General features: G+C 39.3%; 1 protein-coding gene across 2 annotated transcripts, besides 57 other annotated features; it reads left to right on the top strand.

Annotated features, from left to right (window-relative positions):
• Nucleotides 1-172: 172 nt before the first annotated feature.
• Nucleotides 173-205: a tandem repeat.
• A 262-nt stretch (nucleotides 206-467) lies between these two features.
• Nucleotides 468-505: a tandem repeat.
• Nucleotides 506-555: 50 nt separating this feature from the next.
• Nucleotides 556-571: a tandem repeat.
• Nucleotides 572-636: a tandem repeat.
• Nucleotides 637-649: a tandem repeat.
• A 266-nt stretch (nucleotides 650-915) lies between these two features.
• Nucleotides 916-953: a tandem repeat.
• Nucleotides 954-1,030: 77 nt separating this feature from the next.
• Nucleotides 1,031-1,084: a tandem repeat.
• Nucleotides 1,085-1,525: 441 nt separating this feature from the next.
• Nucleotides 1,526-1,570: a tandem repeat.
• Nucleotides 1,571-2,075: 505 nt separating this feature from the next.
• Nucleotides 2,076-2,123: a tandem repeat.
• A 267-nt stretch (nucleotides 2,124-2,390) lies between these two features.
• Nucleotides 2,391-3,694, top strand: EKO05_0006794 (uncharacterized protein; the record flags this gene model as incomplete). Of its 2 annotated transcripts, XM_059636886.1 has the most annotated exons (4): nucleotides 2,391-2,480; nucleotides 2,607-3,237; nucleotides 3,289-3,558; nucleotides 3,609-3,694. In XM_059636886.1, the coding sequence occupies 4 exons, from the start codon at nucleotides 2,391-2,393 to the stop codon at nucleotides 3,692-3,694; spliced, it is 1,077 nt and encodes a 358-aa protein (XP_059492869.1). The 2 variants fall into 2 exon arrangements, with proteins under 2 accessions (XP_059492869.1, XP_059492868.1); XM_059636885.1 differs by having other exon boundaries at nucleotides 2,391-3,237; nucleotides 3,295-3,558.
• Nucleotides 3,695-5,055: 1,361 nt separating this feature from the next.
• Nucleotides 5,056-5,081: a tandem repeat.
• Nucleotides 5,082-5,268: 187 nt separating this feature from the next.
• Nucleotides 5,269-5,322: a dispersed repeat.
• Nucleotides 5,323-5,495: 173 nt separating this feature from the next.
• Nucleotides 5,496-7,369: a mobile genetic element.
• Nucleotides 6,471-6,637: a mobile genetic element.
• Nucleotides 6,474-6,640: a mobile genetic element.
• A 143-nt stretch (nucleotides 7,370-7,512) lies between the features above and the next one.
• Nucleotides 7,513-7,523: a dispersed repeat.
• Nucleotides 7,524-7,562: a dispersed repeat.
• A 795-nt stretch (nucleotides 7,563-8,357) lies between these two features.
• Nucleotides 8,358-8,881: a dispersed repeat.
• Nucleotides 8,832-8,863: a tandem repeat.
• Nucleotides 8,882-10,748: a mobile genetic element.
• Nucleotides 10,734-10,816: a dispersed repeat.
• Nucleotides 10,778-10,860: a mobile genetic element.
• Nucleotides 10,787-10,823: a tandem repeat.
• Nucleotides 10,831-11,402: a mobile genetic element.
• Nucleotides 11,097-11,181: a tandem repeat.
• Nucleotides 11,403-13,269: a mobile genetic element.
• Nucleotides 13,205-13,277: a dispersed repeat.
• Nucleotides 13,268-13,964: a mobile genetic element.
• Nucleotides 13,812-13,822: an inverted repeat.
• Nucleotides 13,812-13,866: a mobile genetic element.
• Nucleotides 13,856-13,866: an inverted repeat.
• Nucleotides 13,952-14,401: a dispersed repeat.
• Nucleotides 14,398-16,534: a mobile genetic element.
• Nucleotides 16,294-16,353: a tandem repeat.
• Nucleotides 16,535-16,596: a tandem repeat.
• Nucleotides 16,597-16,738: a mobile genetic element.
• Nucleotides 16,607-16,695: a tandem repeat.
• Nucleotides 16,696-16,719: a tandem repeat.
• Nucleotides 16,739-16,804: a tandem repeat.
• Nucleotides 16,805-20,700: a mobile genetic element.
• Nucleotides 17,301-17,357: a tandem repeat.
• Nucleotides 19,117-19,162: a tandem repeat.
• Nucleotides 20,598-20,925: a dispersed repeat.
• Nucleotides 20,926-20,982: 57 nt separating this feature from the next.
• Nucleotides 20,983-21,331: a dispersed repeat.
• Nucleotides 21,332-21,546: 215 nt separating this feature from the next.
• Nucleotides 21,547-22,004: a dispersed repeat.
• Nucleotides 21,595-21,633: a tandem repeat.
• Nucleotides 22,005-22,129: 125 nt separating the features above from the next.
• Nucleotides 22,130-22,350: a mobile genetic element.
• Nucleotides 22,228-22,231: a direct repeat.
• Nucleotides 22,232-22,585: a long terminal repeat.
• Nucleotides 22,232-25,311: part of a mobile genetic element that runs on past the window's edge.
• Nucleotides 22,275-22,284: an inverted repeat.
• Nucleotides 22,275-22,735: a mobile genetic element.
• Nucleotides 22,351-25,311: part of a mobile genetic element that runs on past the window's edge.
• Nucleotides 22,647-22,699: a tandem repeat.
• Nucleotides 22,726-22,735: an inverted repeat.
• Nucleotides 23,167-23,190: a tandem repeat.
• Nucleotides 23,243-23,276: a tandem repeat.
• Nucleotides 23,560-23,612: a tandem repeat.

Raw genomic sequence — 25,311 nt, 5'->3', positions numbered from 1 at the left:
CCGTCTACCACGTTTGGCGCATGAAACGTATTTGCAACGAGCCCAGGCATCGCTGTCTATCCACATCCGGTCGGCGTGCTGGCCACACCACGGTTGGGCCTCCTCTGGGCCTCCTCTGGGCCTCCTCTGGGCCTCCCCTGGGCCTCTGTGCCTCAGCTGACATGGCTCACGTGTCGTCGTCGTCGTCGTCGTCGTCGTCGTCGTCACCACTAAACAGCCGCCAAGCGCGCTGAGGAACGTCGACGACGAGGACGAGGCGCAGAGGAGGCGATGGACAAGTGCGAGGAAAGGCGCGCTGCCTCGACCCAGCAGCACGGCGACATTTGACCGTGGTGGAGCCGCGCACAGCCCGGGCAACCATGGAACCAGCGTTGCGCATGAGAAGCTGAACAGCGCCCATGTGTCAGACAAGAGGAGTGCAGCGTGCGTGCAGTCCGGTTGACAGCATGTGGTGGACACGCTGCTCCCGGACCATGACCACGACCACGACCACGGCCACGGCTACCACCGCCAGACGCCAGACGCCAGACGCGGTGATGCCCTGCAGTAATGGCTGCCCTGCCCGGCCAGCCCTGCCCTGCCTGCCCTGCCTGCCCTGCCTGCCCTGCCTGCCCTGCCTGCCCTGCCTGCCCTGCCCAGCCCAGCCCAGGCGCCGATCCACCACGGCGATCTGTAACTATGGCTTACAGGGAGCCTGCTAGCCCCGCCCAATTAAGCTCCCACGGCCATCTCGGAAATCGGACACGATGGACGCTCGCTTTCTCGCTTTCGCGCTTTCTCGCCCTGGGCCTCTACGCACCTACTGTGTATGCCGCAGTCCAGCTCACGCCCTCGCCTTACTCGCCAGCCCTCGTCCGCCCGGCGTGCAGCCACATCCACTCTTTTCACCGTCTGCCTGCCATGCTGGGGCCTCCACCTAGACAGTAGTCGTCTAGTCCCTAGTCCCCTAGTCCGTGAACCCCCCCCCCCCCCCTGGCTCCTGTATTTACATTTGGTTTCGCCGGCGTGGCGCGTGGCCGACTTCTCTCTTGCTTCCCAGCTTCCCAGCTTCCCAGCTTCCCAGCTTCCCAGCTTCCCAGCTTCCACACGAGCTGATGCGCTGAGCTCCTGCACGCTCCCAATGTGGCTCGGCGCCCTCACTTCACCCAGCCTCAACACCCACCCCAGCACTGAAGCACCCCCGCCCTGTTCTCGCCCTGCTACCGCCAGGGCCTCCGCTGCACGCCTGCTCCGTCCGGGCTGCCGCGAGCCGACAGCGAGCGTCTCGTCAAACGACTGCTCGTCGCCCGTGACGCTGGTCTGGCGTCCGTGCTGTCACCACTTTCATTTGCACGCTGAACCCTCACCACCGCCGCTGGCCGTCTCCTTTGAGCAGCGTGCGAGCATCCTTTGAGCCTTTGTCGCACTTTCTCCCTTGCTCTCGGACCGACCGCTTCACTTCCCTCCCGCAATTGCTGTGTCCGTCCTCCTCCGCCGCCCGCCGCCCAGTGCGCGTGCAAGAGTCTAAGACGCTGCCTGTATTGCTACCAGCACCAGCACCAGCACCAGCACCAGCACCAGCACCAACACCCGTCAGAGCCGTTAAGCTACCAGTGCCCACAGACGTTGGAGTTGCTGGAGACCATCTCCTTGACCGACCTGTCTGTCTCCCCACTCGCTGAAAAACTCAATTGCGTGCAAAGTCTGCCCTTCAAACGCCGCACGCCCCCGCCGTGCTTCACCACCAGAAGTCACAGCCCTCTCCACGCTTGCTTTTGCTTGACCATTTCCTGTCAGCGTGGGGCTACGTGTCTAGCTGGCCCACTTTCACGATCGCCTCTTCTCCAACATTTCCACATCGGGACCCAGTCTTCCGGGTTTTGCCAGTATCGCTGGCGCCCCCATCCTCGTCGCAGCCGTGCGAGGATACCCCGGACACATCACGCGTCCGTGAGACTTCTGCCCGCAGCTACCATTTTGACTTCTTCGGGCTCCATTGGCGCACCTGTCGACGCGCCGGCTTCGTGTGTATATCATCCGTTCGCCGGTTGCTGCGAACATCTTATTTCATCGAGTTCGGACGTCACCTTTCCCTCCCCCTCCCTCCCCTCCCTCCCCTCTCTCCCCTCTCTCCCCTCTCTCCCAACGCTCAGGCACCATCCCTTCTTGACCGTCGACTCGTCTCGCCTGGCCTCTCCATCCAGCAAAGCTCTTACCATCGTCGCCTCTCAAGACAAGCACTCCACCTCGCCTCAGCCCACCTCCTCCTGCTTCTCCCATCTTTTGCGCCCTTTGCGGTCTTGTAACAAGTCTGCAAGCTGGCCAACTACGCGACGCCGCCAGTCTCGCCCCTAGGGTATCGGGCGCTCGAACCGCCCTTCAGTCTGCAGCTCAAGCCCCGGCTGTGTGGGATGGACAATGACCGTCGGCCGCGGCAAAACCACTCAGGTTACGCGAGCCAGCAAGGCACGCTGCTTCCACCGCAGAGTTCATATCCCGTGGTAAGCGCATCCGATCGCTTCAGACAGGCGCCCCTGACTGCACCTGCCCCACCCACCTCTGCGCCCTCTTCTGGCAGCCGCCCCAGCTCGCAGAGTTATGGTTACGCTTACGGGGAAGGTTCACAGTTTGTCGGCTCGTCGATCCAATCCTCCGGCGTGTCCTACGGCGCGCAAGGCTACAGCCCGGACCAGCAACAACCGCAGCAGCGTGCAGCGCAGCAATACTCGCCTTATGGCCAGAATGTCATGTACAGTGTGGCTGGCGCGCAGGGCTCTGCGACAGGGTCGTCACAGTATGAGCCTGTGGAACCGTACCAGCAAAACAGGGACTCGGCAATAGAGGTCCTCAGCACCGGCTTTGGGGTCGCACAACCGCAATACTACAATGTGGCTGGCGAGGGTGGTCCCACGAGCGCGCCTGCGTCTGCCATTGCAACGCAAAACGTCCCTTCCCAGTACCCCTCGCTAGGATATACAGCGCAGCAGGCCCCGGTCGGACGAGAACCGCTTGCGCCCGCCTACACCGCCGCCGGCGCAATGACAGATCCACACCAGCCCACCGCTCAGGCCGGCTACTCACAGCAGGGCAACTATAGCGAGCAGCACGGAAGCGGCAACGAGTACGATGATTTCTACAACAACTACCAGACCGAGTTGAAGAAGACGTTCCAATTTGTGCATGATGGGCGTGTCAGCGAAGCCGGAGCGCAGCTACACAGGCTGTCGGAATGGCTGCTGCACTGGGCCGAGACGTTGGGTGAGTTTCCTCGAGAGCACAGGATGGAGCGAGCAGCTGAATTGACTACAGGCCTAGTGCGCGACGACGAGACCCACTACGCGCAGCGCCTCAAGCTGTGGGAAGAATTCAATACCTGCTGGCTCTCGACATTGCAGAAACAGAAGGCTATGACGCAGGAAATGATCAACGCGGGTCAGCGGCCACAGCCGCCCCAGACGCTCATCGACTACGATACACTGGAGAAGATGGGTACCCAGCTCGTCAAGAACTGCGACAACATGGAGAAGCACGGTCTGGTCGACTATCAGATGGGTGTATGGGAAGAGGAAATCATAGCGAGTAAGTACCACCACGTCTATCACAGCTAGTGTATTGCTGACCCCCACCAGTGTTGACCTCTTGCCTGGATCTCCTTGAAGAAGTGGGCGCCGGCTCTTCAGCCCAACGACCCACTGCGAACACGCGCAGACGGTAACTTCATCACCCCATCCTCGATACCGATCTTCTCCGTATTGTGGCTGCTTATGCATTGCCGTCTTTTGCAAAGCTCACGGCCCCGCGCGCACCATGTCGAGATGCACCTAATACTCTGATTCTCTGTTCCGACGCGTCGTGCACGGGTATTGTCTTTCTTCTTCTGTACATGTATCAAGTACGCAGCATCTGTGGCTTTCTTGCTTTGCATTTCTTCTGGTTCCTTAGACTTTGGTGGGCGCTGCTACGACAGCGGATAGGTACTGTTCTGGGCGGCTTTCTCCACATGGCTTTTCTTGCATCAATCGTATTGGCATTCGCGGGCCCCGCGCTGCTTCATGGCGCCCTCGCTCCGCGTTGCGTTACCGCTTTTTCTTACCTCTTCGCTTTCTCTTCTCCTCCACTTCGGACCATGCATGCCAAGGGATTAGTGTTCTCTCTACGACTTTTGGATAAGTGGGTACGGTAGTTGGGGCATGGGGCGCAGGCAAGAACAGAAGGGCATATCTTGGAATTGGGTATGGCTGTTCGATTAACCGGGTTTAGGTAATGCTGGAACATCCGGGTCTGCGCAGGCGCTGGTCGGTCTACGGAATCTATGATAATGAGTGGGGAAACGATTAGGGTGATGGCGTTGTGGAGACTGGACGTAGCGGCATGCAAAAAGTCACTGGTCTGTCAATGCACAGCTGCAGCTTCTGGTGGCCTCGAACTCTGCACCAAGAGAGATCGGAAGGTGTTCGGAAACGGGTATCCGCTGAGACATTGGGTGGCAATGAACATACATTCCTTCGCTCGAGCCCAAGCTTTAGAGGCGTGAACTACCTATGGATGTCAGGGATTGTGGGGTGGTTGTACTTGAAATGACGGCATGAAGCGGCATGATTGAGCTGCACAGTCGGGCAGCAAATGTATCATGGACGAATTAGCATCATAGACACTCTTAACGCTTCACTGCAAACTCTCTTTACGTGCAGCGCTATTTGCAACTTGTTGGTACCGTTGCGTCTGTTGCTTTGTTGTTGCGTGAGGTGCCATTGTCGCCCCATTCCGTGACAGGGTTTGTAATCCTCCTCGCCTCACAATATTCCCAGCATGGCACCAAGATCGCCTTCGTAGCCTCACGCTTTGGCAATCCCGTGATCGTTTGCGACTTATTTTCAATCAAGGCGTCAGATCAGGCGTCCGCCCCATATGCCGTGCGCCGCGTGCGTGCCGGCGACTTACACATGGTAAATCTTTCATCGAAGGAAAAGCAAGCAACATGCCCAACCAAACTTTCGGAAACATGATCGACACATGCTTTTCCTACCAGGGGCCGTTCGCCAATCTCCAATGATCCGCTGCGAGCTTTCTGCGGTTCATCACATCTCATCACATCTCATCACGCTGCAGCAGCGTAGGCCACTACAGTGGTGTAACGTGTTGCCGGCTGTCGTCTTTGGACGGCGCTGATTTCGAATGCAACAAGGGCGCAACTTTTCCAATACATCGGGAATTGCATTGAACGCAGTTGCACGCACCAGGACATGCACTCGACACGTTCGTAGCTGTTCAACGTGTGCCTCCTGATTACTATGGTATCCGGCAAAAGTAGTGTACATGGCCAATGCACGACAGTGGTGTTTGCCACCGGAGATGAAGTAGACTTATCTTAATACAGTCATTTGTTACATACAAATACATACAAATCTTAGTACTTTATATAACTACCTTAAGTATTAATAACTGCCTAGCAGCGTGCTGGCATAGTCTTAATAAATCTCTAAAGGGACTTAGGGTTAACTAATACCTACGCCTCTTACATAATAACGTACTCCACAGGTAAGCGGATCAAACGGGTGAGCGGATCACTCTGCCAAGACCACACCAAATTTCTACCCTATTATAGCTCGCATTAGCCCACTTTAGCCTTATATACAGTAGTGCAGTATATAATATTATTTAGAAATATCTTCTACAGCCTTCTTATATGTACGTAAGTTATGTCTAACGTTGTAGCACTTTGTACAGCGTCTTTAGGTTACTTTCCCTCCTTTAGCACGCACTTGCTTCTTTACCTTCTTACTATTACTACACGCCCTAAACTTAGTTAGAGTAGTTAATTAAAGGCCTTCCTTAGCTGTTAGGACTCCCTCCTGCTGTAATTGCTTTCTTTTATGCAATTTACGTCGCGTAGCAGCCTTATTTGCTGCTTAAAGCCTAGTAATCTCTCTTTAAGCTAACACTAGCTTATGCGCTACTATAGCTGCGCCTTTAGCAAGCTTTTTAAAGGCCTTAACTATTAAAGTTAGTAAGCTGCTTATATGCCTTTAAATCCTCTCTTAAACTAGCGTTAATTGCGACCCTAATTACAGGGTAGTGCTTGGGGTTTAGGACTGCTAGGGCTTATCTTCTATAGTAGGTAGTGGTAGGGTACATAGGCGGACATCAAGACCTATTATAACCCGTTCTGGGTTAAGGGGGACTATTCTAGCGCCTTAGAAGCCTCCTTAGATATTGCTAGAAGTAAATATCTCCTTATAGGCGTCTATAAAGTATAGTAGGAACTTAGTTTTAGTAATATAAGTAATATAGTTATATATAAGATTCTTAGCTTAGCGCCTATATACCTTCTTTAGAGGGGCAAAATAACCTACATCTAGTAGTTATAAGAGGTAAGATAAGTGTAGAGGTATATACAGTATAACAATCTTTACTTCCTTATAGTATTGTTAGAAGTTAAGGGAGTTATAGCTCTTATAGCTGTTAATAAGGAGCAGCTAGTGTACTCCTTAGGTGCGCGTCTTTGTATAGGCATTAAAGTCCTTTAACCAGTCTAGACCAAGCTTGTTGGTAGTCCATCTGTTCTTAGAGACTCTAATAACCCAGTTATAGGGCAGATTGTCCTCTTTATACCAGGTAGAGAGGTGGTTACAGCCTTTAAAGATAATAAAGGGTAGAATAGCCTACCCTGTGCTATTAATGCCCTGTATAACCGTTGTCTACTCTTAATTACCCTACTACACTGCCTTTAGCTGTCCTTAACGCTCTAAGCCTGTAACAACTACTTCTGTTAATATCTAGCCTATTATAAAGCCTGTCTTATTAAAGTTGTATATGTTATTGTCCTAGATACTATACTTAGCTTTAACATTCGCTACAAGCCTAAACCAGCCCCTAATAATCTCTAGATCCTTACAGAGGGCTCTCTTGTAGTTGTACTTGCAATTAAACCTTACTTTAAGGTTAGGGCAGCACTTAATAAACGTGTTAGGCTAGTTTATGCTAACATAGCCTATATTGTGCTTAGCACGCAAAGAATTAGCTATATTAGCTACAGTAGCCAGCTAAGGGGTAAATCCTTGTGTATCTAGCTTAAGGATATACTTAGTAATTACGTCCTCCTTAGTCTGGTCTATAATCTGTTAAACTAGCGTATAATTAGCTTGTGTAGGTTATTCTGTATATTAAGCGTGTAGTGTGCTGTAAGGCGTGTTATATATAGCTGCAGCGCGTTACACAGTAAGCATTACGTCTTATTTAATTGCCTAGAGCGCAAGCTGTATTGCAGCTTCTCTTAAGGGCGTAGATTAATGTTGTTGTTGAGGCATTGCGTGGTAAGGTGGAGGTTTAGTGTGGTCTTGGCAGAGTGATCCGCTCACCCGTTTGATCCGCTCACCCGTGGAGTACGTTACTCCTAAGTTAATTAGAAGTACGCTGCTTCCTACCTAGTAGATTAGGATAGTTTCTCTCTACAGGTAACCTTAATTATAATACAAATTATATAGCTTTTAAGGTATTCTTAGTTAGTAGAGGTATTCTGTTAATCTGAGGCAGCACCCCTGTCGTGCATTGGCCATGTACACTACTTTTGCCGGATACCATAGTACGCATGGACGCTGCGACACTATGCACAACACCCCCCATCATGGCCAAGCGCAACCAACTAGGGCTCTTGTCCTGGTCTTAGAAACAGCTTCTTGAGGCGACAAAGTCTCAGCCACATGCAGCCATCCGACCGGCTCAAATTGCATCAAAATGCAGGCTGGTCGCCTCCCTTTCCACCTGCGCGGATCCCCTGTTGGAGACGAAACACGCCGGGTCGTCTCCAAGCTCTGGGTCCTGTCATCACGCTGCAGCTGACAGCGGCTGCCCACATCCAACCTGTCCTTGTCACGTACATGCATATGGTATTCATTTCGTGCTCTTAGGCGGACTGTATCCGCGGAACCAAATGCAACTTGCGTAGGTCACTATTGCGCACACTAGGACGTCTGCAGCACTTAAACACATGCCGCCAGTTGCGCTGAATCACACATTCTTCTACAGGTAAGGAGGCGATCCCAGACTTCGCAAGCTGGGTTTCTTTTTCTTGATTTCACGCGGTATGTCTGACTCGTGTAGAGAGAGATTGCTGTTCATGCCACCAGCCCAGGTTGCTCTCACACATACAAAAGGATTCGACCACCCTCGACCACAATCCCCGTAATAAGAACCCCACCATTACCATGCTGTGAGAGAGAAGCTGTCGGCTTTATCTCGGTTCGATGAGCGAGGGAATTATGGCCACACAAGCTCGGTGGCATAGGAGCCTACTCCAACGTGCCTGTTACTGCAGCTAACCTTTTTGCTGTTACTCTCGCCGGGCGTGGTATAGGGAACACCAAATCGATATATACAGTTATCTCATTAATCCAATACTCTGCTTACCCTAGCGCACCCTCACAGGCTCTAGCAAACTCTAGCAAACTCTAGCAGCTAATCACATACTAGTGCGAATTGTAGCTAATTATAGATTAATAACGTAAGTTAGTATAAAGCCTAAGTAGAGCGTTTAAGAGATTTTAGTTCCTAGTTTAGTATAAAGCAATTTTAGGCCTTAGTTATAATTATTATTAGCTATTAACTGTATAACACTACTATGTCTAATTATCTTATAGTAATATAAATATTTAAAGTAAGAAATTCGAATTCTTCTAATACCTATTATATCTAACTCTACTAGGTTTCTTATTAATAACTATACTGCTAAAGGTATTATATTAAAACTTTAATTCTGTTTACTAGTAGTAAATACCTACTATACTACCTATCATTACTTAAAGTATTTATAGTATTTACTAGCATTATCTATAACTCTATTAAGACTCTTATTATACTCTATCTAGTATAACTAGTCTAGTATAGTATTACTACTATATACTACTAACGTACTCTACAGGTAAGCGGATTAAACGGGTGAGCGGATCACTCTGCCAAGACCACACTAAACCTCCACCTTACCACGCAATGCCTTAATAACAACATTAATCTACGCCCTTAAGAGAAGCTGTAATACAGCTTGCGCTCTAGGCAATTAAACAAGACGTAATGCTTACTGTGTAACGCGCTGCAGCTATATATAACGCGCCTTATAGCACACTACACACTTAATATATAGGACAACCTGCACAAGCTAATTATACGCTAGTTTAACAGATTATAGACTAGACTAAGGAGGACGTAATTGCTAAGTATATCCTTAAGCTAGATACATAAGGATTTGCCTCTTAGCTGGCTGCTGTAGCTGATATAGCTAATTCTTTGCGTGCTAAGCGCAATATAGGCCATGTTGGCATAAACTAGCCTAACACGTTTCTTAAGCGCCACCCTAACCTTAAAGTAAGGTTTAATCGCAAGTACGACTACAAGAGAGCCCTCTGTAAGGATCTAGAGATTATTAGGGGCTAGTTTAGGCTTGTAGCGAATGTTAAAGCTAAGTATAGCATCTAGGACAATAACATATACAACTTTAATAAGACAGGCTTTATAATAGGCTAGATATTAATAGAAGTAGTTGTTATAGGCTTAGAGCGTTAAGGACAGCTAAAGGCAGTGTAGCAGAGTAATTAAGAGTAGACAACAGTTATACAGGGCATTAATGGCATAGGGTAGGCTATTCTACCCTTTATTATCTTTAAAGGCTGTAACTACCTCTCTGCCTGGTACAAAGAGGACAATCTGCCCTATAACTAGGTTATTAGAGTCTCTAAGAACAGATAGACTACTAACAAGCTTGGTCTAGACTAGTTAAAGCACTTTAATGCCTATACAAAGACGCGCACCTAAGGAGTACACTAGCTGCTCCTTATTAACAGCCACAAGAGCCACAACTCCCTTAACTTCTAACAATACTGTTAGGAAGCAAAGATTGTTATACTGTGTATGCTTCTACACTTATCTTACCTCTTATAACCACTAGATGTAGGTTGTTTTGCCCCTCTAAAGAAGGTATATAGGCGCTAAGCTAAGAATCTTATATGTAACTATATTACTTATATTACTAAAACTAAGTTCCTACTATACTTTATAGACGCCTATAAGGAGACATTTACTTCTAGCAATATCTAAGGAGGCTTCTAAGGCGCTAGAATAGTCCCCCTTGACCTAGAACAGGTCATAATGGGTCTTAATGTCCGCCTACGTACCCTACCGCTACCTACTGTAGAAGATGAGCCCTAGCAGTCCTAAACCCCAAGCACTACCCTGTAATTAGGGTCGCAATTAACGCTAGTTTAAGAGAGGATTTAAAGGCATGCAAGCAGCTTACTAACTTTAATAGTTAAGGCCTTTAAAAAGCTTACTAAAGGCGCAGCTATAGTAGCGCACAAGCTAGTGTTGGCTTAAAGGGAGATTACTAGGCTTTAAGCAGCAAATAAGGCTGCTACGCGACGTAAATCGCATAAAAGAAAGCAATTACAGCAGGAGGGAGTCCGAATAGCTAAGGAAGGCCTTTAATTAACTACTCTAACTAAGTTTAGGGCGCGTAGTAATAGTAGGAAGGTAAAGAAGCAAGTGCGCGCTAAAGGAGGGGAAGTAACCTAAAGACGCTGTATAAAGTGCTACAATGTTAGACATAACTTATGTATATATAAGAAGGCTGTAGAAGATGTTTCTAAATAATATTATGTACTGCACTACTGTATACAAGGCTAAAGTGGGCTAATGCGAGCTATAATAGGGTAGAAATTTGGTGTGGTCTTGGCAGAGTAATCTGCTTACCTGTTTAATCCGCTTACCTATAGAGTACGTTATACACTATATCTAATATATAGAAAGAACTTAATAAACTCTAGTAGCTAGATTAGTTATCTACTAGCTACTAGCTACTTCTTAAGGTAGTAAGTCTTATAGACTCTAGCAGCTATCTACTAGCTACTTATAAAGGCAGTAAGTCTTATAGACTCTAGTAGCTATCTACTAGCTACTTATAAAGGTAGTAAGTCTTAAAGACTCTAGTAGCTATCTACTAGCTACTTATAAAGGCAGTAAGTCTTACAGACTCTAGTAGCTATCTACTAGCTACTTATAAAGGCAGTAAGTCTTATAGACTCTAGCAGCTATCTACTAGCTACCTAAGTAGGTAGTAAGTCTAGTAAACTCTAGCAGCTATCTATTATCTGCTAGCTGCTTATATAGGTAGTAAGTCTAGTAAACTCTAGCAGCTATCTGTTATCTGCTAGCTGCCTGCGTAGGCAGTAAGTCTAGTAAACTCTAGTAGCTTAATAAGCTAGTAAAAGGATAGAAGCTCTAAGGCTTTAATAGATAGTTAAAGTAAGCGCGTAAGGGCCTCTAGGGCAGAACAGAAGATAAGAGAGCTTTAGGAGAGGACAGAAAAGAAGTAGACACAAATCCTTACTCTCTTTAATAGGGAGGCTAGACTGTCTAAAGATTAAATTGCTGGCTATTAACGTACTCTACGGGTGAGCGGATTAAACGGGTGAGCAGATTACTCTGCCAAGACCACACTAAACCTCCACCTTACCACGCAATGCCTCAACAACAACATTAATCTACGCCCTTAAGAGAAGCTGCGATACAGCTTGCGCTCTAGGCAATTAAATAAGACGCAATGCTTACTATGTAACGCGCTGCAGCTATATATAACGCGCCTTATAGTACACTACACGCTTAATACATAGAACAACCTACACAAGCTAATTATACGCCAGTTTAACAGATTATAGACCAGACTAAGGAGGACGTAATTGCTAAGTACATCCTTAAGCTAGATACATAAGGATTTACCCCTTAGCTGGCTGCTATAGCTAATATAGCTAATTCTTTGCGTACTTAGCGTAATATAGGCCATGTTAGCATAAACTAGCCTAACATGTTTGTTAAGCGCCGCCCTAACCTTAAAGTAAGGTTTAATCGCAAGTACAACTACAAGAGAGCCCTCTGTAAGGATCTAGAGATTATTAGGGGCTGGTTTAGGCTTGTAGCTAATGTTAAAGCTAAGTATAGCATCTAGGACAATAACATGTACAACTTTAATAAGACAGGCTTTATAATAGGCTAGATATTAACAGGAGTAGTTGTTATAGGCTTAGAGTGTTAAGGACGGCTAAAGGCAGTACAGTAGGGTAATTAAGAGTGGACAACAGTTATATAGGGCATTAATGGCATAGGGTAGGCTATTCCACCCTTTATTATCTTTAAAGGCTGCAACCACCTCTCTGCCTGGTACAAAGAGGACAATCTGCCCTATAACTAGGTTATTAGAGTCTCTAAGAACAGATAGACTACTAACAAGCTTAGTCTAGACTAGTTAAAGCACTTTAATGCCTATACAAAGACGCGCACCTAAGGAGTGTACTAGCTGCTCCTTATTAACAGCTACAAGAGCTACAACTCCCTTAACTTCTAATAATACTATAAGGAAGTAAAGATTGTTACACTATGTATGCCTCTACACTTATCTTACCTCTTACAACCACTAGATATAGGTTGTTTTGCCCCTCTAAAGAAGGTATATAGGCGCTAAGCTAAGAATCTTATACGTAACTACATTACTTATATTACTAAAACTAAGTTCCTACTATGCTTTATAGACGCCTATAAGGAGACATTTACTTCTAGCAATATCTAAGAAGGCTTCTAAGGCGCTGGAATAGTCCCCCTTGACCTAGAACAGGTCATAATGGGTCTTAATGTCCGCCTACGTACCCTACCGCTACCTACTATAGAAGATAAGCCCTGGCAGTCCTAAACCCTAAGCACTACCCTGCAATTAGGGTCGCAATTAACGCTGGTTTAAGAGAGGATTTAAAGGCATGCAAGCAGCTTACTAACTTTAATAGTTAAGGCCTTTAAAAAGCTTACTAAAGGCGCAGCTATAGTAGCGCATAAGCTAGTGTTAGCTTAAAGGGAGATTACTAGGCTTTAAGCAGTAAATAAGGCTGCTACGCGACGTAAATTGCATAAAAGAAAGCAATTACAGCAGGAAGGAGTCCTAACAGCTAAGGAAGGCCTTTAATTAACTACTCTAACTAAGTTTAGGGCGCGTAGTAATAGTAAGAAGGTAAAGAAGCAAGTGCGCGCTAAAGGAGGGGAAGTAACCTAAAGACGCTGTACAAAGTGCTACAACGTTAGACATAACTTACGTACATGTAAGAAGGCTGTAGAAGATGTTTCTAAATAATATTATGTACTGCACTACTGTATATAAGGCTAAAGTGGGCTAATATGAGCTATAATAGGGTAGAGATTTGTTGTGGTCTTAGCAGAGTGATCTGCTTACCTGTTTGATCCGCTTACCCGTAGAGTACGTTATAGCATTTTAAGATGTATTAAAGTAGACAGAGTTCTAGGCGCGTATTAGACTAGTAGCTATTAGTAAGGTGCACCTTATCTCCTAGTAGGAAACCCTCTAACTAAAGTTTGTAATACTAAGTAAGTTATGTACTACTCTTTATAACAATGTAATATAGTTTAAATATACTACTACTCTTAATACAGCTACTAAAGGTATTATACTCTAGAAAGCTAGCTTTAGAGCTGTTAGTAGTAAAAGGGTATATAAGATATGTGTTATATAAACGTTAATTAATTAGCCTAATATATCTCTTTACCTAGTACTAATACTATACATAAAGTAGAGAGTATAGGATACCTTAGCCTTTCTGTTAACTAAGGCTGTGTGCAATAGTAAGGCGATACTAGAGAAGATCCCTAAGACTATTATCTTTATTAACAGACAATAGTAGCTCGAGGCAGCAGCGCTGTAGGTTATAGAAGCTCTAGTGTTCCTGTCTAAGACTCTACTACCTAAGAAGAAGTACACTAAAGCCTCTTTTAATAAAGGCTTATATATTCTAGATATAGTGTATATATTCTATACTAACACTACTAAATTTAACTATAACTAGATATATACTAAGTTTAAATATCCTACTTCTTATATATATATTATCTTTACTATAACTTTATTAAGTATAGGTATTAATATTAAAAATATTATAAGGGTTAACGTACTCTACGGTCGAGCGGATCACACGATTGAGCGGATTACTCAAAACCCCACTAAAGTTGTCCAAAACTACAACCCTTTATTTCAACAACCACGCAATAAAATCTTCTTAAAATCTTAGAATAGTATTGCATAGTTATTGGTAAGTACATATCTAGATTTTAGCTTTATAGCTATAATAGTTATAGAAATAGCCTGTAAATAGTGCTAAACACCCCTGTAAAACAGTAATCGCTTAATAACGTCTGTATTATAGATTCTAGCACTCTAAGACTTTTAAATACTCTTATTTATATTAGTGCAGCCCTGTCCTAAAAATTTTAGAAGATTTTATTACGTGGTTGTTGAGATAAAGGGTTGTGGTTTTAGGCAATTTTGGTAGGGTTTTAAGTAATCCGCTCGATCGTGTAATCTGCTTAACCGTAGAGTACGTTATAACTTGCAGTATACTAATTAGCAAGAGCTTAGGTAATCTCTAGCAACGCCTTAGTTATAGTGCGTGTAGGAATAGTCTATCTAGTAAGGCTATTATTATACTACTATATTAGCTCTTTCACTTAGAGGGTAAGACCTAGCCTCTAGTAGTAGAGGAAGGAGTATAGTTATCTACTCTAGTATTCTTATAATAGTTATTAAGGAAGTACGCTTAGGTGTCTGCTTTACGCGCCTTAGTAGGTAGCTTTTAGCTAAGCTAGCTGTTATAGTATATAACACTAGGTAATACTACTAATATAGATAAGCTATAGAAGAAACCTAATCTAACTAACATAGTTAATAGTTATGATAGACCTAAGAGACTTTAATTCTAGACTAAGGGTAAGAAGAAGTAGCGTAATAGCATCCTGTCCTAGCTAAAGATAGTAAATAGTAGATATTATTGTTATAGGTTTCTTAAGGACCTAGGCAAGTACAACCTGCTACTAGAGTAATAGTAGATTGTTCTGCTAGGACAGTGTTACTCTACCTGTAACGCTAGCTTATATATAGACTTAGTTAAGCTGCTAGACTAGCTAAAGCCTATTAAGCTACTATAGGCTAGCTCTCTTACTACTGCTGTACTTAAGAAGCTAAACACCTTATTAATAATAAGGGCTACTCTTAAGTTAGGGTTTATTAATTTAGGTTATCCTATAGTACCTAGTAGTTTTATACACAGCTCTTTACGCCTCTAGTTTATTTACGCCTTTACTAAGAGTATTAGAAAGAAGAGTAAGACACACTTATATATAGTAGAGTAGTTAGCTAAGAACTTTAACTATCTAAAGTAGTAGACGCGTTTTAATAATAAGGCATAGTAGCTAGTAGGTAAGCTCCCTATACTTATAGTAAATACTTACTAAAGAAATAAGGCTAAGAGAGAAGCTAAGGCTAAGAAGAGGAATTAGTATAACTTAATTAGGGAGTTATAGGTCTCTACTACTATACAGTTATAGGCTACTTTAGATATGAGTCTTAACTCTTAATTAGTATAACTTATAGCTTATCTTAATGCTAGTATAACAGTATAGTTTATCTAGCTAGTATTACCTAGTGTAAGTACGCTAGTAGTATTACGTCTAGTAGTATCCTAATATTTAAGTAGACTTATAACACTATTAACGTGTACGCGTTAGAACAGGAAAACTAATACTAGTAATAGTGTAGCTTTAACTTCTATATAAGCGCCCTTAAGTAAGGTTTCTAGAAATAAGCCTTATAAGGGTTTAACACTGTCTATTGTTGTACCTTTAACACTAGGCACGCCTAGGGTTAAAAAGGCTACATCTAGACGTAATAAGCCTTTCCTAAGCTTTATACTAGTGTCTTACAGTAGGTATAAGTAGATATTAACTAAGAAAGAGATAGATATATTTAAGTAGAACTATAGATAATAGGTAGAGTCTAGCTACTATATAAAGGACTAGACCCTACTAGAGTTTAGTTATTATATAGAGGACTAGCCTAATAGGTCTACTACTAGACTCTACTAGAGTTTAGCTATTGTGTAGAGGACTAGCCTAACAGGTCTACTACTAGACTCTACTAGAGTTTAGCTGCTGTATAAAGGACTAGACTCTACTAGAGTTTAGCTGCTATATAAAGAACTAGACTCTACTAGAGTTTAGCTGCTATATAAAGGACTAGCCTTTACTATAGAGTTTATATTTAGGTTATACATATACTATACTATAAATTTAGCTAATTAGAGAGATAGCTAGAGTTTATAAGATTTGTTTTAGCTAATAGAAGCGCCTACTAGAGTCTATAGGACTCTGTTTCTCTTTAGTAAATGTTATAGTTAAGTATATTAGGTAGCTAGTATTTACTTTTACTACTTAGTGTAGCTATATAGCAAAAGAATATAGTTTATAGATAGCTATAGCTAATACTTATATAACTCTACCTATTTAAATTTTTTTAAATATATAGAACTGCCGCTTCTTTAATGCCTTTATTAGTAACCTAGGGGGGGTTAGCTCTAACTCTAAGGCTATTATCTGCTGTGCCTATATAAGCTTATATCTTATTATAGTTATAGTCTTAAACACGTTCTAATAATATAAATAGCGCGCTACCTACTGCTACTACTAGTAGTAGTAGTAATAGTAATAGTAGTAGTAGTAGCAGTAATAGTAGTAATAGTAGTAGTAACAATAATAACAGCAGCAGTAGCAGTAAGCAGTAGTAATAGTAGCTACTGCCTAGTAGCTGTAGTAAGCAGCAGCAGTAGCAGCAGCTGCTGCTGCTGCTAATAATAATAATAATAATAATAACTTCGGCGGGTTTGTAGGGGGAGGAGGGGAGGAGGAGAAGGAGGAGGAGGAGGAGGAAGAGGAGGAGGAGGAGGAGGAGGAGGAGAAGAAGGTAGATTTAGGTGGGGGTCCTATAAACAACCCCCTAGCAGCTTCTAGCACGCTTACCTAGGGGTAACTAGCCTTCTAGTCTTATATATAAACAATGCTAATATATATATAGTACCTTAAGATCTTTTTCTATAGGTACTAGCAGGTAGGCTTCTTTACTAGAACCTCTAGCTAGACCTACTTATTATGCCTAGCACAACTGCGCCCCTTTAGTAGTAGCACTCTAGAGAGGTTACTAGGGTAAGGTAGTACCTATTAATTAAGTACTACTAAGCCCTAGTTTATACTATAATCTAGTAGTTTTCCTAACTTATAATAGAGTAGGAGAAGTATTAAGCTTAGCGCGCTAGTAGTTATTTGTAATAGCTAGTATACTAGTAGAGACAGATCTTAGGCTATACTAGACTAGTAATAATAGGTATAAGTACTATTAGACTAAGGGCTACGTAGTATACATATTACTATAAGGTAATAGTAGTTTACCTAATACCTAGCTAACCTATAATTAGTGCTGTCTCTAGAGCTATAGTTATAGTCTCTACCTATAGAAGAAGAAGATAGAACCCTAAATACTATAAGGTTTAGGTAGTAGCTACAAACTATTACTACGTAGAAATAGCAGTAGCCCTAAGGGTCTACCTCTCTCTAGTTCTAAAGGAAAAGTACTATAGTTAGTCTAAGTATATAGTAGTTAAGGTTAATATCTTTATTAGGTTTAGTTTAACTAGGTTCTAGTTAGTTGCAAGTACTGTATAGGAAAGTAAGCTAGGTGTCTTAGAAGGCTAGGCCTAGTAAGATAATGCTAAGACTAAATATAGTTTAGGTGTGTAGTTAGTGTAAACCTTCTATAGTAAGTAGGCTTACTAGTAAGTAGGATACTTATAGTGTTGCTAGAAATTATCTATTATATTTAGAGGGGTAGAGTCTAATAATTGAACTAGTCTCCTATAATAACTTATACCTAGTTTCTATAAAGTGTTATATACTACTTCTTATCTATAATATTAGAGGGTAGAGTATATTAGTAGTTAAGACATATAGAGGAGTAGAGGTAATACGTAGATCGTAGATAAGAAGGGCTTATTATAGGCTTTAGGCTGTGTAGCTATAGACTAGGTTTTAATTCTTTAGGTTAGGTTAGTATAAAGAGATAGACGCTTTAGATAAGAACCTACTATTAGGTAATAATTATATCTAGTAACCTTAGTTATAGGCTTTCTAGTTGCAGCCTTCTTAACTTCTAACTTCTAGCTGTACTTATAGTGTTAAGGTAGCAATAGAAGCTCTAAATAGTTAAAGCTCTAGTAAGGGTAGGATTATAGTATATAGGAAAGTATATTATTAAGATATTAGATAGCTTTAGGTAATAATAGCAGTTTAGTATAGGTAGGGATAGGAAGATTTAGCTAAGGTAGGGCGTCCTACTACGCTATAAGTGTTAGTTAGCTACTAGAGTCTATAGGAGGTACTAGCGCAGATCTTAAACTCTAGCAGCTAACTAACGCTTACGCTAGTAACTCTTACAAACTCTAGCAGCAGCTATTCTTATTCTACTTTAATATTACTTCTAGATCTAACTTATACCTATAATCCTAGCCTATAAGATCTATTCTACTCTTCTATTAACACTATAACCTATACCTACGCATAGTATAAACTAACCTTATTAGCCTATTCTATATATCTAACCTTATACCTATTACTATTCTTAGAGCCTATAGGTATATAACTAGTATCTATTAGAGGATTATAAGTATAGACAAACTAGATATAGTTAAGAGTAACCTAAGTCCTATCTAAAGTCTTCTAGACCCTGTTATGCTTAATAGGCTAACCTAGGTCCTATCTAAAGTCCTCTAGAAGCTATTATACTTACTAGGCACTAAGTCTACTATTAGTAGTAAGGAGGACTTACTCTAGTCTGCTAAGTAAGAGAGACGCTAACTTCTACGTAAAATTAATTATGTCTATCTCCTAAGTAGGGTTATTATGCTAATTATAACCCTTATATATAACTATAGCGTACTTCTATAGGTTAATGTTATTAATGTTAATAAAGCTAGTGTCTTTAGTATTGTTAATAACAGGTATAACTCTAATAGTAGATTAACAGACATACTTAGCGTTAAACTAATCTACTTACGCTTCTAGTTTATATATACCCTTAGTATAGATGTCTAGAGACGTATATATAGGTCTTCTAGGAAGTTAATTACTACTTTATTTAGTAGACTATCTATAAGAGTATAACGTCTATACTAATAGGAATATATCTTTAACTATAGATAGAGAGGTATGGGCCCTAGATACTTACTTACTAAACTATCCCTTAATATAATTACGTACTAACTTAATGTAGGTGTTATAAAGGGCAGTGTGCTTAAACACTACCTTTATATTATAAGTATAGTTCTTATTATTCTATAGGTTAATCTTATAAGCATAGGTAAGGTACTTAAGTAATAAGTTAATAGGCTTAAAAGAGTTGCTAAAGCTACGCTAATTAACTAAGCTGGATGTAAGGATTGTATGCTAAAGCACGTCTGTATTAGTAGGTAAGAGCAGCTACTAATAGTACAGCATCTTACGCCTATAGTTACTCTAGCTAGCCCTAAAGAATATAATTATAAGTAGGTTAACTATATATTAAAGAATACTAATATTACTATACTTTACTAGATACTACACTGTTAAGAACAACTTAGTCTCTTACAGGAACTAATATATAGTAATAAAGTTAACATTAGTAGTGTTTTTTATCTAAGTTAATCTAGTAAATGTAGTGTTCTAGACGTCCTTAACTAACTCTAGAAACTAGGTAGCTATAAGCTTCTAGATAGTAGTATAGAGGTCCTCCTTCTAGCTATAGATATTAACGTTAATATTAAGGTGTCTAGCTTATTATATAGCACTATAGAATAATATAGTTATATAGGTAGTAAATCTCTATATAATAATAGGCTCTATAAGATAGTACTTTACATTCTCTTTACTATTCTATAACCTGTTCTATTACAAAGCATTACTATATACTGTGTAAATATTTAACTTCTTTACTACTACTATACTATAAGTGCGTATAATAGTATATAGCAGATTTATCTAGATATAGAACTACGTAGAGACCCTAGGGATCTAATCTTAATAGTTGTAATCCTACTAAGTATACTGTTATTTATTTTATATACTTTATATATAATATACTATAAGCTATTTGCTATATATAAGAAATAGCTAGTTTATAAATTTACTTCCTAGTATAATGTTGTTGTCTTTAGTTAGCCCTAGCTATTTAAAAAAGATGCTATTATAGACCTAGTATGTTTCTATAATAGTCCCTTTATTTACTATTATACTAGCAAACTACTAGAACTAAGTCTTTAACAGTAGTAGTAGACTCTATAGTAGAAAGGATAGTAGTATATCCTTATAGTCCTTAAACACCTTAAGAATAGTAGGACTATATAGGCGCTAAACAGCCTTAAAGATAAAGAACGTTAAGATATTATAAGTAAAGCTGTTACTAGTATAGAGACCTAGGCTAGTAATAATATTGTTAAACTCTAGTAGTATAGACTAGTTATGCATATCCTAGGTTAGGCTACTTACTAGTAGTTAGTTATACATAATCTACGTAGTATTAGTAAAGGAATAAAATTCTATAGTATAGCTAACCTGCTTATAGCACTTATAATTAGTAAAGTTAATATTATTATAAACAGTAACAGCTTATTAGTTTAAGGCCTAGGCCTAGACGAGTTTCTAGTATAGAATTAGCCTAAATATTTAATTATATAGACTAGACTACTGTTAGTAGATATATAAGATAGACTCTAGTAAACTCTAGTAGTAAGATAGACTTAAGTAAACTCTAGTAAACTCTAGTAGACTTATATAGGCCTCTTAGATAAAAACAGGCTTACGTATATCTCTCTAACTCTAGCAGACTTATATAGGTGTAGCCTAGAAAAGTAAGATAATATACCTAAGTATATTCTTTAATCTTTTTTATCTACTTAAGTCTAATATAGTATAAGTAACATAACCCTAATCTATACAGCGTCTAAACTACATACTATAGTATTTCTAACCTCTAAAGATATAGATCTATAATAGTTAGTATTATATCTAATTCTTATCTTATATAAGAGAGGCACACTATACTAGTAATAGAGACTAATTATTTATTAACTATAATATAGTCTTTAGCAGCAGCGTATAAGGGTTAGTAGGCGTAATAGTTTACTATTAGAACCTATAATATGCTATACTACTAAGGAGTATAAGTCTTAATAGTCTAAATAGTAGTAGTGTAGTTAATTTAATTAGGTATAGTGTCTAGAAACCTAAATTTACTAAATAGCTTTCTTATAATTAGGTGCTCTAGTTCTAACCTAATGCTGTTTGTAAACCTTATGTTGTTACCTAGAACATACTTCTTTCTAAAGTGTTTAATTATATAATTTAGAATATTACACTACTAGGTATATAATTAGTACTTAGTATAACACACCTTAATAGTCTGTTAATACTCTGTTAAACTAACCTAGACCTTAAGAAAGTTATTAAATAGCTAGCTAACGCTTTGTAGCGTCTAAAGGATCCTTTTAAACTTTATCTTTATTCTAATATATCTACATTGTCTTAGTATACTAGTGTTAGCTCTATTATTACTATCTAATAAAGAATTAGAGCTGTTCTAAGGTATAAGTTTAGTAGAATTATTAAGTTATAGGGTTAGCGATAATATAGATTTGCTAGTAGGGCTGTACTAAGGTAAAAATATATTAGTTAGTATGTTAGAGAGTAGGCTAGTAGGTAGTATCCTAATATATAGTAATAGCTAAGGATATATAGCTAGGTTTTCTAAGTTATATATAAATAACATCTTAGGGTCTTAGAACTAATTTAGGTATAAAACTAATATAATTTAATAGTGTTAGTAGTAATAACTATAGGGTAGAAGATTGCTACTTACGCTCTATAAACGCAAAATTATATCCTATACATTACTAAACTAAAAACTCTTAAACGCTCTATAGAGCTTTGCCCTACTCTGCCTCTACGTCCTCTAATTAGCTGCTAGAGTTTCCGTAACTTTGCTAGACCTGACTAGAGTTAGCGTAACTTTACTAGAGTTTATTAGAGCTAGGTTAGACGCTAAGAAGCTCTATAGAGTAGATTTAGATAAGATAAATATGTAGTAATATTAGGAATTATATAATACCTTAAAAAGACTAGTACTTTATACTTCCTCTCTTCTTTATTAGTAGATTGTCCTAAATATATATAGGTAAGAACCGTTAGTAATCTAGAACACTGTTATAATTCTATACTAGGGCACAGCATAAACATTAGTTCTAGCTAACTAAGACCCCTAACTCCGCCCTAAAGGAATAAACTGTAGAGAAGGATAGAATAGAGAGGGATATTACGTAACTACTTATTAATAAGTATAGTATAATATGCTTACTAATAAGTACCCTTATATATTCTATTAGACTATCTTTATTTACTTATTAATAAGTACTATATCTCCTTAGTATATAGTTAGTAGAAATGAAACCCTTATAGTTTATATTTAACCTTATAAATTAAGTTTATCTTTAGAATATTTAACTTACTCTTAAATTAGATAGTTTACTCTGTACTATTTATTACACCCTATCTTTATAAGCTTTACTTAGTTTATAACTATAACTAATCTACTAGTACTTATCCCTAAGAACTAATAGAATTAGTGCTTATAGTCTTTAACTAAAGTACAACTTTAACATTTTAAACACTTCTTTAATAAGTACTATTAGATCCTATACTACCCCTAGTAACTCTTTATCTAGTAACATTAATATAGATATAACTATTACTACTAGCATAATATATATTAATAAGCCTAACCTTTACTATAAAGATTATAGTAAGCGTAATAACTAGCTTATATAGTAGGACCTCTTCTTTACCTTCTAAGGTAAGAAGATTTCTAAGATTAAATAAGTAGTTCTTACAGCTAGCTATATATATAGTAAGGTGCTTATCTAGATTAAACCCTTTATATAGTAGTATTAAGCTAGTAAAGCTCTAAATAATATAGATGTGTAGATAAGAGATCTTAACCTATTTAAAGAAAAGATTAAGCTAATCTTTAGAGTCTCTAACAAATTACACATTACTTAACATAATATTTAGAAGATTAAGTAGGATAAGTTAGCTACTAAGTACTCTGCAGAGTTTTAGCAGCTTACTGCTAACACTAACTAAGATAACACTACTCTAATTACTATATTTTATAATAATTAAAGCCTAAGGTTAAGAAGGAACTTATACGTACTAGGGTAAGCACAGACACCTATAATAAGCTTATTAATACTATTATTAATATTAACGTACAACTCTATAAACTTTAGTAAGAACTTTAAGATAATTCTAGAGCATATACTACTATTATTGCTACTAATAGAGTACTACTAAGGAAATTGTAGCGTAATAACTTAAACTAAGGATAATAAGGAGACTATAATTAGCTAAATACTAGTTGTTACATCTATAGCCATACTTAGAGTAGATACTACAGACCTAAAGTAATAGACCTCTTAAACCTTAATAAGGGACTACTAAAGTAATAGAATAAGAAGCCTAAGGGGGGTAACTAACATAGAGGCAGTAAGGGCTGCTATAACTATAGTGAATTAAGCTACTTTACTAGACACTACTAGATAAATAAGGATTACTGCTAGGTAAATATACTTACCTATAATTATAATAATTTAATACTAGTAAATAGAATATTTTTACTAATAATATAAAGCAACTGCTAGAAGACCTAGAGTCTAGTCTAGAGGATAATAATAACTATATTATACCTCTAATTCGTGTAGTAACACCCTACTAGAACGCCTAGATAGGTAAAGAAACAGAGTACTACTTAAACAACAACTAGTAAAAGATAGACAACGTACTAGACACATTAGAATAAGAGTCTAACTAGATTAGTGCCCTACTAGTATGTAAATAAGAAAACATAGCTTAATAACACTAGAAGCGTAACAATAAAGAAGCCTACTACTAAATGTGTTAAGAACTTGTTAGCCCTATAGAAGGACCTAAAATTATAGAAGTAATACTAGATCTCTAACAGCTTATATACTAGTTTAGAGAAAAATAGACAATAGTAAACAGTATGCTAATAACCTAGAAGAAGCTAAAGATTAGCTTTAGTGTAAGTAGGAAATATAGCTTAGCCTAGAACTTTTTTAGAAGTAGAAAGAAGAGCTACTACTAATTAGCCTATAACTATAGTATATTCTAGACTACTTAAACCTAAAATATAGAAACCTAATATAGATAGTATACACTAAAGACAGATATATAACCTACTATAATAAGAAGCTTAGTGTATAATAGTTTCTAGTATAATAAGGCCTCTATTATAACTAATAGTACTAGTGTTATAATAACCTATATAAACTTTATCTTATTAATAAATACTAGAAAGTATACTTTTCTAGTATAGATAACCTATAGGCTATAATACTAATATAGTTAGTAGTTAACAGGAGTTCCTATAATATATACTAGTAGAACTACCTTAATATAGACTATAAGAAGTATTATAGTATAAAGAAGTTTAAAGGGTTTAGTAATAAGGGGACTTTTTTATGCTAGCGCCTATAAGCCCTAGGGAATAATCTATTAATAGTGTTAGGAATAATTACCTTATTAAGATACCTATTAAACTAAATAGGTTAGCCTTAATAGTACTCTTAGACTTAAGAGTATAAGTAAGTTATATATATAGAACAGTAATATAGTAAGCTAGGTTTAGATTATATTATAAGAAGAATACTTACTTACTCTAAGTAGCTAATAGAGGATTAATGCTAGATAAACTGTACATTATATTTAAAGTAATAGCAGCACCTCTATAGATATAGGGGTACTTTAAAGAAATAGACCTAGACGTCTTTATAAAGGCTACGCATAACATTATACTAAGACTTCTCTAGTTATAAAAGTATAACCTAAAGATAGACTAGGTATAAGAAAGACTTTTATTAGAAGAATATAAATATAGTATTAATATATCTACGCCGATGTAGTATACGCAGTAGCTAGTAGATAAGAAGAAAATTAATAAAGTCTCTTTAATATATAAGATTTGCTAAAATCGAGTAGTTAACTCTATAGATACTAAACGCCCTACAGATTACAAAGTAAGATTTTAAGAGGAGAAGTGTACACCTCCTACTATCTCTAATATTTACTAATAGTACGTAGAGATGTTTAGAGAAGAGCTTATAGTAAAAGTTCTACCTAAGCATAAACTCTAGGATTATAAGATTAAGCTCTAGAAAGGAAAACCTCTAACTTTTAGGCTGTTATATTAGTTATTAGAAAAGGAACTTAAAGTACTTTACAAGTATATTATGGAGAACCTTAAGAAGAGATTTATTAGAAGATTAGAATTACCTGCAGAGTACCTAATTATGTTTGTTCCTAAGAAGG

This window comes from Ascochyta rabiei, chromosome 11 (genome assembly GCF_004011695.2).
Source record: "Ascochyta rabiei chromosome 11, complete sequence".
Classification (NCBI taxonomy): Eukaryota; Fungi; Ascomycota; class Dothideomycetes; order Pleosporales; family Didymellaceae; genus Ascochyta; species Ascochyta rabiei.
The sequence above is the reverse complement of the archived record's forward strand: the minus strand, read 5'-3'. Positions and strand labels throughout refer to the sequence as shown.